This window comes from Ascidiella aspersa, chromosome 2 (assembly GCF_963924565.1).
Source record: "Ascidiella aspersa chromosome 2, kaAscAspe10.2, whole genome shotgun sequence".
Lineage (NCBI taxonomy): Eukaryota > Metazoa > Chordata > Ascidiacea > Phlebobranchia > Ascidiidae > Ascidiella > Ascidiella aspersa.
In genome coordinates this window covers 23,836,231-23,852,068 of record NC_139448.1, presented here as the reverse complement: position 1 = coordinate 23,852,068, position 15,838 = coordinate 23,836,231, and the positions used below count along the sequence as shown (strand labels likewise).

General features: G+C 35.2%; 2 protein-coding genes across 2 annotated transcripts; both read right to left on the bottom strand.

The window, feature by feature from the left end:
- Window positions 1-5,539: 5,539 nt before the first annotated feature.
- Window positions 5,540-6,744, bottom strand: LOC146164399 (leukocyte receptor cluster member 1 homolog). The gene has a single exon (XM_083381581.1). It carries the CDS (start codon window positions 6,706-6,708, stop codon window positions 5,947-5,949), a length of 762 nt encoding a protein of 253 aa, XP_083237707.1. The 5' UTR covers window positions 6,709-6,744; the 3' UTR covers window positions 5,540-5,946.
- Window positions 6,745-6,748: 4 nt separating this feature from the next.
- LOC146164398 (ankyrin repeat domain-containing protein 13C-B-like) lies at window positions 6,749-11,365 on the bottom strand. The gene is made up of 2 exons (XM_083381579.1): window positions 10,756-11,365; window positions 6,749-8,089 (listed from the first exon to the last, which is right to left on the bottom strand). Exons 1-2 carry the CDS (start codon window positions 11,352-11,354, stop codon window positions 7,291-7,293), a joined length of 1,398 nt encoding a protein of 465 aa, XP_083237705.1. The 5' UTR covers window positions 11,355-11,365; the 3' UTR covers window positions 6,749-7,290.
- Window positions 11,366-15,838: the final 4,473 nt, after the last annotated feature.

Sequence of the window (15,838 nt, the reverse complement as noted above, 5' to 3'; positions counted from 1 at the left end):
AAACGCAATTAACTTGTTCAGTAATGAATATCAAGGCGTTTCAAAAAAATTATTATTTTTTTTTTACAAGTAAAAATTATATTTTTTTGACAAGTAATGCGGTATACTGCATGGCAGTAATATATGAATTGAAATCGGGCTTCTGAATTTGTCTTCCATCACATGCTACACACAGCTTAATAAATGTAAGCATAAACGGGCTAAATACTGGAATTAAATGTTTAAAATAGATCAATCTACTTATATTTAACAACAATACTTTACAATACAAAGCAGGTAATTTAAACAGTATAGAATTAAAAATGTAGTTAAATTTAACCATAAACAACATATGCTACCAAATTTGTATCACTCTATTTTAACTTTTTCCCTTTCTAATCTTTTTTTAAAACATAAATAAATAGAATTACCTGAATCTCACATGAAAATACCTCTTTTATTCTCAGACTGGATTTTTATGCTGGTAGTGATTTACAAATATAAACAAACTACAAAAGTAAAAAAGGTATAATTAGATTAATCAAGTAAAGATGAAATATTTAACAAAAATACTAAGCTTTAATTTGCGAATTTTGCCTTCATTTCAAAATGCAAGTCGTACCCTAAAACACCATTGGCCTGCCAATAAAAAAATATTTATTCATTAAAAAAAGTTACGATAAAACAATATATTAGGTAAACTTCCCAAAGATTGAAAAAACAAATAGAGCATGGAATTAAATAATGAAAACAATTCATACTTGGTTGAATTACATTCAATAATATTTTACCCAGTGATAAAGCCTAAACCTAGTCTGCATATGTGATTTTTGCCAAAATCCATGGTATGTAGTGTCAAATTTCCTGGTGTACAATCAAGGTTTTATGTACATGTACAACTGAGGATACAAAATCTTACCACAACTCAATCTATTTTCAAAATTTTGATGGAGCAATTTACTAATGTGCACACAAGTTGCTCTTTTAAACTCCAATGTACACCTACAACAGAGTGCACACTGGTCTTTTTAAATATTGGGTTTAGATCTAGTTTGCAATCTATGACATATTTGCGACCAAGGGATGAATTGTTTAGAATTTCCGACCTCAGGTGTGCATAAAACAGTAATTTAACAGCTAAAATCATAGCGCTACCTATCCGAGATCATGATGAAAAGTGCCATGATATGCATTCTGAGTTTAGGCCAGCGTTCTTATCCATGGCCATCGCCTCTTGGGACGCCGCAGAGCAGTCTTGGGAGGGACCACAAGCATATAGTATTTTAATTATTAGTCAATTAAACTGTAATTTGAGGTTTTAATTATTATTACTTTAGAGACCCTAGTGATTTTCAATGACACATTTTCCCAAAACATTAGCAATGGGGACAACAAACTGTTGAGATCCTGTGAAAAGAGGCTACCATTCATAGAAGATGAAGAACTACTGGTCTATGCTTCATTCAATTAGGTATTCAGAAATGTAATTCAATCAAGTATGTTCTTTTAATATTTAACCTTACTATCCCATTTCATTAATTTGGGTTACTCTACAATTCCGTAAGCAGGAGGACAAATTATTGCTGACATTATAGGAAACCATTTTAGTAGGTCCATAATACACCAGTTTGTATTTTGTCATTTCTTAACGAATTTTGATGCCGTTTCGGCTATAGACTCACGTGCAACATCTGAGCACTTCTCACTGCACACCCTTAATTTTGGCGCAGCACCCAGACCCGAGATCTGGTATAAAGTGCAATAAATTCCGACTGGATAATTAATATGTACGTTATAATGGTTGCTGTTAAGCTTTGAAAAGCTTACTGGATACGTCGGTAATCGGTTCGTGTTATGTACATAACTAAGATTAGCAGTGGTCTACTTTAAACTGAACATTGATATATGGAAACCCTGGATGCTATAATTTTGCATATCCATGTGACTTTCTCTGGTAATGAAGAAATGTTTTTACTACGGTTTCAGCAAGGGGAATTTCCCATTCAACTATGTTCATTATTTTTTATGTAGTACATACATTGTTCTTATATTTTCTTACTTATAAAGTAAACCAAAGCACTTCGCGGAGTACCTGTAAAGAATTATACAGTAACTGTAAAACATTAAATACAATGATTTTTGTTTTAGCTTTAAAATTCCTTTTAAAACAGCGCATCTAGCGACCTAACGTAATGCCACGAAAGAGCATTGCGCTCCGGTGCCGCATGTGGCTCTTTCGGTGCATCTAAAACAGTGGTTCTTAAACTTCTCGAGACACGCCCCCTTTACAATTTCAACAAAACTCACGCCCGTCTTGTTTCCAAATAAAAAAACATAAAGCAGAACAGCAATTTATTTCCAGGTAAGCTGCTTTAGTGTGAAAGATGTAACATTTTTTGGATAGCAAATGTTTTATTCGAGGATTAGTAGCAGGGAAATATCACTTCGCCTTAATGTTTAGTCATAATTCATACAGAGTGTGTCAATTTCTCGCGCCCCCCTAGTGAACCTCACACGCCCTCAGTTTAAGAACCACTGATCTAAAATATACAGGATTACAAGGTAGGCTACACAAGTCCAAGAATTACCGTTTACATCGGGCAATGGGGAGTTGCTATAATTATTCGCTTTATCGCGAAGGGTCGCGTTTAATTGTAGGCTACATATACGCGAGTGGTATGTTTGGATTAAGATCTGCAGCGGTGGTGATACAATTATTGTGCTTGCTTTTAATCTAGCCATGTAGTGAGGCGTCAACGTTTTTTCAGGCGACCAAATACTTTGCGATAACCTTAGCCTACCATTAAGTGTCAATCAAGAGTTATTATTTCAGCGGCTAAGGTATAGTGCCAGGTGCAGAGTTCGCAATTTACTTGTTGTCCTAAGTTGTGAATAGTCAAGTCCTAGTCCAAGTCAATCCATTATTAGGGCAAGTCATCTAAAAGTCAAATCACTAATTAACAAACCAAAAACATTAAAATTGGTAAATTCGTTCGATTATGGGAAATGATTTAACTCAAAATAACCAAACAAACATCTAGCAATCTAACTGTTTTTCCTGCAAAACTTATCATGGATAGCTCTTTTTCATAAAAACTGTTCAAGTCAAGTCACTTAAAAACCTGTTTATGGAAGCGGCATCTAATCGACTTACGTGTTGTAAAAGTTTGTTAAAGCCGCATGTTACAGCAGACGGTTTAAAAAAGATTGTGACAATTTGGCAAGCAACCAAATTGCAATGTTGTGTGTTATTTCTAGAATAGTAGGACTAAATACTGGACTACAGCATACACTACGTTGCTAATGCTACAAGCACCTGCTGAACGACTAGAGGCAATCACTAATTGTCGCTAATTATTTTTTTATCGTTTCGTTCCTCGCGTTTATTTCTGTTTTTTTCCTTTTTTCGATTTCCATTTATTGTACGAGCGTTCCATGTCATTCATCCTGACGAAGGCGGCTTATATAGGTTGCCGAAACGTTGGTTAACAATTACAATTACCAGAGGAGCTGTTTTTGATTTATACCACATTACTAAGTAACGACACGCCGTGACGTTTATCGATCGGGAATCATAAACAGACAAAAAAGTTGTAGAAGCAATTGTTTAACTTGTATGCTAGCGTGATATTCATCCAAACTGCGTCGAACGTAAAAAAAGCGCTTTAGAAATAAAAATTGCTTACTATACTGTCCAACGTACTGATGGTATATTTTACGATATCCTTGTAAATTTCCTGATGCATCTAACTATATAGAGGATACACCCGTGTGATAGCAATATTGTGTAATTCAAGCAATGACTTGTGCAATATCCAAGCAAACACGTAATCCCAGGACCAAATGGCGTAGCCTACAATGTAAGAAAATCCGTAACGTGTTTAAAAGTGAAAATTGCTTACTGTAAACGCGATATTTTGCAAACTCAGCCAAATTTTGTGCGTGTAAACCAGGGCTGCGGAGTCGGTATTCGAGTAAGACCGCGTAAAACTACCGAGTCCTGAGTCCGAAATGCGCATGCGCAGTACCAAATTTTAAAACTGATGTGCCCGCAAACTGGAAATTCTAAAGGTGGATATTTTCCAAGCAAGTATTGTGAGTGAATGAACTATATGACAACCAGGGGCGTATCCAGAAATTCAAAAAGGGGGGGTCCGAATTTTCAACTTAGGGAATTCCCCGTTATTTCGTCTGACGTTAATGTCGTCATAAAATAGTGACGGATATGACGTCATAAAATAGCGATGGTAATGAGGTCATAAACAAGAAAAAAAATCATCCGAAACAGCCAATTAACGTCCAGCTAAAGCGAACATTTAGACGCAAAGCGATTTTTTTTTGGTATAACGGCATTTCTTTTAAATTTCTTGCAAGTTTTTATTACATTGCCGAAAATAAAAATGATTATATGTCAAATATTTTTTAATACGTTTTCGGTTTGTCCGCGACGCACTTGGCAGCTTTCCACGGCTCAACGGTAAAGAAGCTCTGATGTAGTTCAAAATACAGCATCAAAACGTTAACAAACCGGACGTAGTAAGATCATTCGCGCAAAGCGCGAAAAATAGTCAAAAAGTATTTAAAATGAACTCGTGTATAGTTTGTCAACGAGGCGACGGGCCCGATGAATTACAGTAGGTTGCCGACCCCAGTCTTACATCAAGATGTGATATTAACGCAGACAACAAACAGCGAGAAACATCAGCACAGTCTAACTCGACGTTTTCAGAGAGAAAAAGCGGAAACCGCTTGATTTATATTATTAATTGTCTAACACACACTTGCTGATTAGCCAACCAGAACGAATAACGAAAGAGAAAAACTATCTAGCGTTTACGGTCGACCAAACAAAAGACGAAAAACGGCGTTTTGCGTTTGATTTTGGTTTCGCATTATTTAAGACGTGTGAACTAGTTACATTAAAAACATTGCCGCAGTGCAGCTTCGGACGGTGAGTAAAACTCTGACAAAAACGATAATATCACTTACGAAAAGAGGGGGGGGGGGGGCCCAACCCCCCTGATGACAACCCTATAAGTGGATTGCTAAATAACCACGTTATTTTAGTTCCTTAATTGGCGGAATACAGGCTGTAGAGTCAGGGCCGGACTCGGGACTCGACGAAATCGCACATCCGACCGGAGTCGGACTCGAGTTTATTTTCAACCGACTCCGCAGCCCTGTTGGTGTAAACATACTGTAAGAGGCATATAAGCTTAAACCCGTGAATGGGTAAAATTGCGATGACAATTTTTAGTATTACAACGACGCTCGCTTATTACGTGCGGTCATTGCTCCGACTTTTCTTATAAAGACACTATTTTTTCTGTCTGAGAGCATATACGACTTTCTTTCTATTTTAGCGTATCGCGCCACCTCTCGTTTAAGACCGAGAAATGTGCGCAATATGCGAGACATTGTTCCGTCTCTCTTTTGCTATAGAACGAATGTTGACGACACACCAAGCAAAAATATATATTAGACTTGCAGGTGCTGTTTTGAGTTTAAATATTGGTTTAGGAGTTCCACGGAATAAAAAAGTTCCTGAATCAGTTTTAAACATCATTGCCCAGTACTCAACAGTTATATGTTTGAAAGTTGTTGCAGGGTTAACAATTTAGTAATAAATTCGCTTTTTATTAACTAATTTTATTGTAGCAACGGGTTTAAATCCGAAAACCTTTTATGAGCTAGCACGTCTATTCAAGATTTTTTTCGCAAGTTCATGAACTATTTTCTTAATACAATATTTATCTTATACAGCGTGGTCTTACTACAGGCCTAGACATGAGATAAATAAATGTATTTTCTATAGTCCTCCACCTCGAATGTGTTTTTCTGAAACTTCAGCAAGGCGGTGACAACTACTAATTAAAGGTTAGGTACCACTAGCTTATATACTTTATGAATTCAATAGAAAAAAACGGAAAACAGCAGAAAAATGCAATATAAATAGTATAACAAATATTATCTTGACGACCGATTGTTTCTGGCAAACATGGGGTTAAATTGGTTATTATATTTTGGTACAACTTGTGTTGGGGAGGGGGGTGAAAGGTCTGTGCGTTTTGGAATGTCGTAGTGCCTTTCGAGAAATGATTTTGAACGCAGCCTTTCCTCTTTTTCTCTCCGAAGGCGCGCTTCTCGCATTTTTTGTAGTTTATCTTGCTTTGACGTGCTGCTCGTGGTACAGACATCACGCCTGTCAATTTGTTTGGATTTGTGCGACTTTTTGTGCTTCTTTTTTTTCTTTTTGGACAGATGTTTGTGCATGTCGTTTAAAGGATCTAACGATGACTTTCGTTTAACGTCCTTCGATTCGGTAGGCTGATCTCTTTGCGAAGGAGCTTTGAAGTACCAAGGTTTTTCTTCGTCGTTCATTGTTTCAACGGAACTTTGGCCAAGGTAGGTTAGGACGCCTAGATTTTTCTCCTGGGTTTCCTTTTCAATTCGCTTTTCTTCTTCGTGATGCACGTTTTTGGCCGTAGGGTCATCAACAAAAAGGTTAGTGGGCGTTCTACTATGTTCTTCCAAGCTGCTGACGCAATCCTGGCCAGCAGTTAGTCTTGCTTTTTGCCGGAGCAGCTGAATTCTAGTTTCCTGCTCAGCAAGTGATATCCGGCGTTCACGTTCTTTTTCTTGATCACGGGCCTCTTGCTCATCCTTGCGGACCTTTGCCACATTGTCTTTGTTCCGAACATGCCAGCTCTTTTTTGGTAAAATGTTCATTTTAAAATATATACAAAAACTATCTATATATGATGTCAACCTAAAGAACAAAGCAAATAAATAAATTAGTAAAGCAAATGTAAAACACAAATAAGCAAATGTGAGATAAAAAGCGTGCATGTGACAAGACAGTACGTCTGTATCTATAATCTTACAAACATGATATTTCGTAAGTAGCATTAAAATCTCCTATATTTAACTTCTTAACATCTACGGCAGATTTGTGAACAACTGACACCGTATTCAGGATACAATTTATTTAATGAGTATTGCTAAAATGTTATCATACCTTCCCCACAAACAAACTTCACTACATTTACAACACATTGTTTAAAAAGTTTGCAACTAATTTAAAAAAAAACAAAAAAAACATGAATGTGTTTTTATGAACTGAGTTTGTAATATATATATATTTACTTCAACAAAGAAAATATAAAAAAAGGTTAAAAATTGCACAGATAATAATTCATGAACCAATACAGTAAGATGCCATAAAATAGTTGCTAACTGCAATAAAAGTTGAAAGAAATCACTAATCTACAAGGCCAATTAAAAAAACAACCAAGAAATACTCTTTGCTAATTATAACTTATTATTTGACAATTCTTGTTGCTTTTCCTTGGTTGACTTTTCAAACCAATCAGGATCTTCCTTATAAGAAGAAGGAACAATAAAAAGTGATTCGGGGAGACTTTCGATAAAATCGAACTGGGGAAAGGTAACGGTGGCCTTGACAGTGGGAAAAATTGGGAGATCAATGCGAACGGGGAAACCAGGTGGTAATCTGAGTGTTACAAAGTCCCTAAACTTAGACAACAGCTTGGCCTTTGGGCCCAGTGCTTCAAAAATAGGCAAAAGATTTTCAAGGCGCACAGGAAACTCACTGCTCATTCCAAGGACAGGGTCAAATTGCTTTTGGTTAGTTTTTTCTCTATGGGATCTTCCAAGATTAGGGTTTGGCCCAAATGAACTTGATATATATTCTTCCCACGACAAGAGTGGCTTGTCAGGTGGGATGAGTGATTTTCTTCTCTCTGCTTCTTCTGTAGAATCTTCTAAAACCTTATTGGAATCGTCACCACGACTGATAGCCTCACGTAGAGATTTGTTTTTGCGAATATCTTCATCAGTTAAATGTTCACGTCTCTTTCTAGTTTGTAAGTTGAGGCCAGATATTCTATAAAATTTGGCATTAAATTTACCAATTTTTTCATTTTTTTCACGACGAAAGAACCACCCTGAATTCATCCGTTCGATTATAGATTCTTTGGTTTTCATTGCTACGTCAATAATGTCACTACTCATCGCAATGTCTACCTCATCCTCAAGGGATGCTTCATGTTGTTGACTTGTTTGCTGCATATGTTGATAAACTTTTCTCCTATAAATATGGAAAAATTATAAAAACAATTACATCTACAGACACAACTCTTCATATGTACATTTTAAAACATTAAAACATTAGGATGTTTGCACTTGGGTAAAGGTTATGCAACTTCCTGTTATAGATCTGGTAATCTATTTTATTGATTTTTAAAACAATTTTGGAATTTGTTCAGTTTAGGTTGATTCAACAATACTTTTTTTGGTAAAGTGTAACTGTTTAAAGATGGTAAATCATTGTTGTTTGTGGCATACGGTTAAAATGCCTTCATTTATGTACATTTGTCACGATAATTTTACTGGTTAATAGATAATAGCTTTAAAAAAAAACTTTGGTAACTTCAAGGCACCCGCCAGGTATTAAGGGTGGATTCAAGTAACAATATATTTAATTGTTCAAGTGACAAAAAGTAACTTGAGTGATTCAAGTAATTCAATGGTTCTCAACCTGGGTTGCGACCCCCTTAGAGTTTATCTGGGGACTATTTGCTAAATGCTTAATTGACGATATAACAAACAATATACACAAAAATTAGAAATACAAGGAGCAAGAACCACCACTAGTTTACCAATTGCATAAATTTCATTTGTTTCAGACTTACAGTCATGTTCATGACGTCACCATTTCAGTTGAATTCAACCAATGGCATAGCTCAAGTCTAAGAGTTTTATCAGAGTATAAATAGGAACGGTTATAAACAACTTTATGTCACTTAAAAGTAAAACTCTATGTAACAACATTTATACAAAATTCAATTTTCCAGTAACAACATTTTTTCTCATTCAATCAAATCAGGAAAAAGCAAGATAATACAAGTTTCTTTACAAATTTATCGTTCCGGATAAGCTAGACATTCTTGTCTAATTTTAAAATGATCCATCAATAAATATAAACATTTTTTGCCGAAATGTCGCATAGGTTCTCAAAAACTGAAAAGGGGTTGCAAAAATTAAAAGGTTGAGAACCACTAAAGTAATTGTTATGAACGACAATCAGGATTAAAAACATCACAATTATTAAAACATACATTTTATATATATCTAACCATAACCAATGAGAGAATAGTTATATATTTCTTTTTTATGTAACTTTTTACAAAACAGATATTGTCAATCAAAATAAAGACCTAAGTTTAGATATGAGCAATCCAGCTGCATTAAAGCAAAAACTTCACTTTAAGCTATTAAAAAAAATATTTTAAAACATATTTTCTGGTATTTAAAATATTACTATGGCTTAGCTGTCTTCCGCTAGCAAAATGCTTAAATGTCATGCTGAGGTTTGTATACAAGAGGTAAAACACAAAGTTTTCAGGGATCTTACTTTCAACAGAGAACAACTTACGACTTATTAGGTTGTCCAAAATTAATTATCGAGAAAATAAATAATTTAAAAAATAGTAAATTACATTCGAAGGTAACTAAGATTTTTGACTTTGAAATACTTTATAGTAATTTTTACTTTTATGGGTTTTAAATATTTGTCCTTGTAATTAGTCAATTTATATCGCATTTGTGTACCAGAACTTTTCCACTAACGCTATCGGACTAAAATTGTAGCTTTGCACCAACATTGTTTTTGCTATCTGCAATTGGCAAAAAATTCTTTATATCAATGGACAGAAAACAAATTGATAGTAGTGGAGAAACAACAGCCATACGCCAAGCTTGTTACATTTTGTTAGTATAAGCAACTTCCTATTGAAGAAGGTTTGCAGTACCATATCATCATTCAATGAAAGATACACACACATATGTGTTCAATAACTGTGATCTAGAACTTCTGAAGCTGCGTTTTGACCAACGATTATGAATTATGTGTCAATAGTACACCGAAAGCCATTGCAGACTCACCAAATCTGTCTATCAAAGATGCAAGCAAGGCAGGCTAGAAAAACAACTAGCCTGCAGTGAGGTTCAAAGTTACAACTTGTTTAGCTCAGCTGGTAGAGTGACAGGCCTGGTAAGACTGAAGGTCGTAAGTTTGAACCTCACTACAGGCTAGTTGTTTTTCCAGCCTGCCTTGCTTGCATCATTGATCGCAGATTCGGCGAGTCTGCGATGGCTTTCGGTCTTCTATGATCAAACAGGTTGTAGCTTTTGTTTTCCCTAACCAAAATTGAAATAGCCCACTAAGAAGTTGACGACCACCTAAAGGAGCTTTCCAGTCCGCTAGTTGAAAAGCACTGTTTGAAGCACTTTAATGTTTTAGGTCACAAATCCATTGTCATGTAACAAGTAACAATTGCCTAGCAATATGTAACAATTACGCATGACTTACATAACAATTCAAAATTTCATGTTCTATGTGTAATATTGCAATAGCAAAGGTAATCTACCTCCAACTCTACAATGTTCGCTAAACTAAAAGCAAAATTACTTCTCAAGTAACCTGAAAATCTCAAGTAATGGAAAAATTACCAAGGTAAGTAATTAAATATGATTTAGTTTTCAAGTTATAATTTGAGTAATTACTTAACTTGAACCCACCCCTGGTATGAGCACTGTAATATGCTACATGGTTATAGTTATTAAAGCAATAACAGTATTTCAAGGTCTCATTTATATTAAAAAGAAATATTTGTGGTATGCTGCACAATACCAATTATGCAGTATAAAAGAATGATAAAACATTAAGATATAAAATTTAACACTATCGCTAACCTGTTGTCCATTAATATCATTGAAGGCTCTCCCTCGGTAGCAAAATTCACGAGAAAAGTAAGGTCACCACGTACCCAATGCATGTCATTAAAATCTTCCAAAGTGGAGTCTAGTCGAATTTGGCTACCACTTCTATATATATGACATACGTCTGATGGCAGTATCTTTGTAACAAATGGAATCCAACTTTGAAAGTCCCACTTCATGACCATCGAAAAATCACCACCAAGCGACTGCAAAGCTCTTTGAATATCCGGTTTTCTTTTTCGCATATCAATCTTGTTTTGCTTGCGAATTGCTCTAAATAAGGATTTTATGGTTTGCCTATCACCATAACTAACAGCCTCTTGCAAAGGAGTCCACCCATAAAGGTTCTTCACAGTTACAGGATGGCTGTTCTTAAGTAAAATCTGAACGCATTCTTTGTGCCCAAGTATGACAGCAATGTGCAATGGTGTATTTCCATGTTGGTCTTTCAGGAGTGTAAAATCTATCGCTTTTCCGTGTTGATGAAGATATTTTGAGACACCAGATATGTCATTTTTAAAAACTATATGATGTAAGGCAGTTGCCTCACCATTAGACAGAATGTTACTCATTAAAAATTGTTGATTACCTAAATAAAAAAATGAAATATTCTTTACATGACAGATATAAAGTTATTAAATATTTAAAAAAAATATTTATTAAGTTGTTGTTCTGGTCAGTATACCAAGCAGGTTTGGTTTTAATTGAATATGTGTGTGAAAAGTGTTACTAGTTCTTACAATATGTCTGTTTTGTTAACAACCTTTTCTATCTTTTTTTAAAAAGTACCATGAGATTCATGAATTATAGACTAAGGTTAAGTTGGAAAAGCACTACAATGCTGCTTTTCTAACCCAGCAATACAATTACATAAAAAAAACAAATCTTAAACTGCTTTTTGTGCAGTTGGTGATTGCAAAAAAAAACACAAACAAATATTTAAAGATATAATAACTCTCAGACGCTATGCATTTTTCAATTGGTATATAACCCTAAAAATGTTTTGGGTGGCAATTAACATCAGGAAAGATATTCCGGCGCTGGTCTAGAATCATCCCACATTTATTAAATCAATGCACAATATTTGAATTAGGGTGCGAGTTAGCGTTTGGGTGTGGGGTGGTCAAGTATTATTGTATTCATAAGTTAATAAGAATACTTTACCCACCCTAACCCAAATAAAGTGCGTTGTGCTAGAATTCTAGACCAGCGGCAATATTCCTTAATTTACTTACCTTTGGGTTATATTGCATTTATTATAATTTAATAGTGTATCTAAAACCTTGATTGCTGACTTTCAACAAGGCTAAAGGTTGCAAAATCTATAGACCCTTTTGAAGTAGCTTCAAAAACTGTTTTTTTAGCTTACATTAAAAAAATCGTTATGCCAGGGAAATGTGAAGGCAACTATTGTACCAGTTGCTTATATTTTTATAATAAATGTCATTATATAATATACTTAATTTAGCACAAAATTTAGAGTAGGCCTATACATAATGCAGTATCGGTGTGCAGTTAAAAGCATTTGGAGGTAAAGTAAAAAGGGAAGCAAAGATATGGTAATTCGTAACATATTTATGCAATTCACGACTTGAAAGATTGCCTATATGGCCTAGTCTTAAACGTTGTTTCAAATATAGATTTAATAATGTTATGTCCTTTGCAAAATATCAAATTGGTTGAAGTAATAGGGACGAGTAGAAAACGTCTGATGAGACTTGTGGTTTTGCAGTTGCAAACAAAGGGTTTTTGTGGTGTTATCTTGTTACGCTTTAATTAATTTGTTTTATTTTACAACGTCAATAGCTCATCTTTACCAGCACCTTTTCACAGTATTATAAAGGCACCGGTGATACTGCAAAAATATTTGTATAGATTAATTGCTTTGGTATTATTCAGTAGTGTAGTACCGGTAAGTAGTACTTGGCCGAAGTATTCCCCTTCTTTGTTACTCGGTCGATTATAAGAACGATTATATCGATACGTATGTATTTTGTAATATAGAATGTATTACATTTAGTGCATTCAAGTCACTATTTTTAAATATCTTAACTTGAACTAAGTTTTTTATGCATTTGACTTGGATTTTTGTTTGGCCATAAAACTTTTCGGGCGCTGGTGTAAAATCAACGCCTATCTATATATACAGGCGTTGGTAGAATCATAGAATACTAATTACATAGAAGGCTCACTGGGTCTCGTCACGCATGAGTAACACTGACACGATTTGTTAAAAACACGGGTTTCGGCGGCAATTATAGGTAGAGTATTCATGTCGTTTGTTGACCTGCGTATTATTTTCGCGTTTTAGCGTATTTCATTCAGCGTTTCAGTTCATGCAAGAAATTTTCTAATTATATCCATGTTTATTTTGTCAGTTTAATATAATTTAACATGTCAAGTATTGGACTGACAAGTGAGGTAATAGCCGAACTGCTTAACGTTCCCCAAGAAGTGGAATTACAACCACTAATCAAGCCAGCAACAGAAGCAACCATCAGTTTAGCGTCCCTGCCGGGAGAGATTCAGCTTCCCTTCTAGCCTATGAAGTAATTACGGATTGGTTGCAGTTATTTTTAAGAAAATATCAACCGGGTGGTATAATATCACAATATCCGAAATTTTGCTGTAATGCTGATAAGTTATTTTTAAATTTGCCATAATTGGCTGCAAAGCAAATTTTACATTTATTCAATGAAATTGTCTAAAACAAAGAAGAAGATACAGCTTTACAATCCTATTTTATAAATAAAACTGAAAGTGAAATGTTAGTATATATCAGGGGTGGCCAGACCTGCTTTATGCTCGAGCCACATATTACAAAATCAAGTTTTAGAAGAGCCACAACACAAACACAATAAAAAATACGAATTTATTCACTTACAACGAAGTGTATATTTCACTTACAACGAAGTGTATAGATTAATATTAGTGCGGCGTGGTCCTACTATGAGTTTCCACCTGGGCTGCAAGATGTTTGAAATTAGGCTGATATGATTTTAAAGCAATTCGGAGCAGTTTCTTCAAGTGTTGATTGGTCAAAATTGAACGGTGTTTTGACTTTACAAATTTCATTACGGAATAAAATGACTCACAGCAGTATTTTGTGCTGAAAATCGGATAGCTGTTTTCTTTGGGTGCGGGTATTTTGCTTCTGGGACTTGTTTCCAGAAATCAACTGTAGGCTACTCAGAGATTTATGGGCCATTTATAAACCGAGATCTTCCTGCAATTCAAACAGTTCCATTTCCAAAACAGATGCTTCACTTACAAATGGTTCAGGAATCGGACATCCATCGGTTATCACATCAACCACAAACAGGTTTACAAAAAAAGAAAAACAAGGTTTCAGCATTTGCAAGTCTTGAAACCTAGATTGAAATTCGCCAAACAGTTCTTGAAGTTTGCCTTTATATTCTTCCACTTTCTCTTTTATTTCCACATTTATCTTTCTCTGATTAGGGAAATGATCAAATGTTTTAGAAACCAAATCCCTTTAAAAAAGTCTGAGTTTATTTTAAAACTGAATTTTTTTTAGAAAGGCCTGAAACAAGGTGATCTTTGCCTTGGAGTGCCAAGTTTAAGCTTTGTAAATGATGCATTACGTCAGTAAGAAACATGAGATCGTGCATCCACTCATCATCTTCCAGTTGAGGATAAGGTATGTTTCTTTCTTTAAGAAAAATACTAATGGGCTCTAATAACTCAACAAATCTACTCAAAACATTGCTGGTCGACAGCCACCTTACATTGCGGTAAAATGAGACATCGTTAGGCTTATCTTCAAGATTCAAATTTGCAATGAAGTTTCTTAATTGTCGGTGGGTCTAGGCATGTTTGCGGATAAAATTTTCAATTTCAAGCACAGTTTTCATAACGTCTTCATATTTGAAATATTTTGCTGCTAGGTTCTCACGGTGAATTATGCAATGAAAAGAAAGAAAATCAGGGTTCAAGTTATCATCATTTTTCATTAGTCCAATTAAACCTGCATTTCTTCCTACCATTGCTGGTGCTCCGTCTGTTGCAACACTGACTAGTCTATTTAGCGAAACTTTAGCATTTACTAAGATGTTGTCAATCGCATTTTGAATATCTACACCACGAGTGTTTTTCTTGAAATGCGATTAAGTCCAACAACTCTTCTTTTACAGCAACTTCATTGGAAACGTAACGAACAAATACAGCCAGTTGCGGATTGTTTGCACATCTGTCGACTCGTCTAAAGCTAAACGGAATGCAGTGGAATTTTCTAAATATTTTTACAGTTTGTCTTCGACATCAAAATTGATCTGAGATACGGTACTCGTCTTTCAACTGTGTGTCGTGAAATTGGAGTTTGCGATATTAGTCGCTGAAGTGTTGTGTTTTTAGGATCTAACACTGCAACCACCTCAGATTTATTCTTCTTAATGAAGTCACCTTCTGAATATGGACGGGCAAATATTACATGAAACAATGAAACTAGCTTCAGTGGTTGTGTCAGCTTCCTTGCTGAATGTTTTCAACAGGTTCTAATGGGTATTGCGGGAAGAATTTAGCTTATTAATCTTATTCTTCCGTAATTCCGACTTAGGTGGGTAGTTAGTGTGAAAGTGTTTGTGTTTAGCTTCGTAATGGCGTTTCAAGTTACTGGTTTTGTAATTGTTGAGCGAAGCATGACAGATAAGACACACAGGTTTACCTCCATTATCAGAGAATCCAAACTCTTCCTCCCATTCTATTTTAAAAGTTCTATTCTCCTCTTGCTACTTTCTCTTATTGCAATTAATCTTTAACGCCATTTCTTCGCTAAACTCGTTTTGCAATTAGAAGTATAACCGCAACCAAGACTTGAAACTGGGCCAGCCCTGACATACAGCTTCAATCTGACAGTTAACTTAACTTCAGTGTACAATAACGTATTTTCGGACCGTGATTATTACTAACAACCAATCCATTGTTGCGTGTGACAGAAGTTCATAGAACGCATTGTTTCATCTTCTCTGATCAAACAACCCGTTAAAGCCGGAAAAATGCATGTCTAATTCACAATGCTAATTCATTAAAGAGCCGC

What these genes read in the sequence shown, in the direction of transcription:
- LOC146164399 (XM_083381581.1), bottom strand. Translation starts at nt 6,708, where the DNA reads ATGAACATTTTACCAAAAAAGAGCTGGCATGTTCGGAACAAAGACAAT.
- LOC146164398 (XM_083381579.1), bottom strand. Translation starts at nt 11,354, where the DNA reads ATGAGTAACATTCTGTCTAATGGTGAGGCAACTGCCTTACATCATATA. An exon ending in ATGATATTAATGGACAACAG is followed by an intron (nt 8,090 to 10,755) that starts GTTAGCGATAGT and finishes CCATATTTATAG; the next exon opens with GAGAAAAGTTTATCAACATA.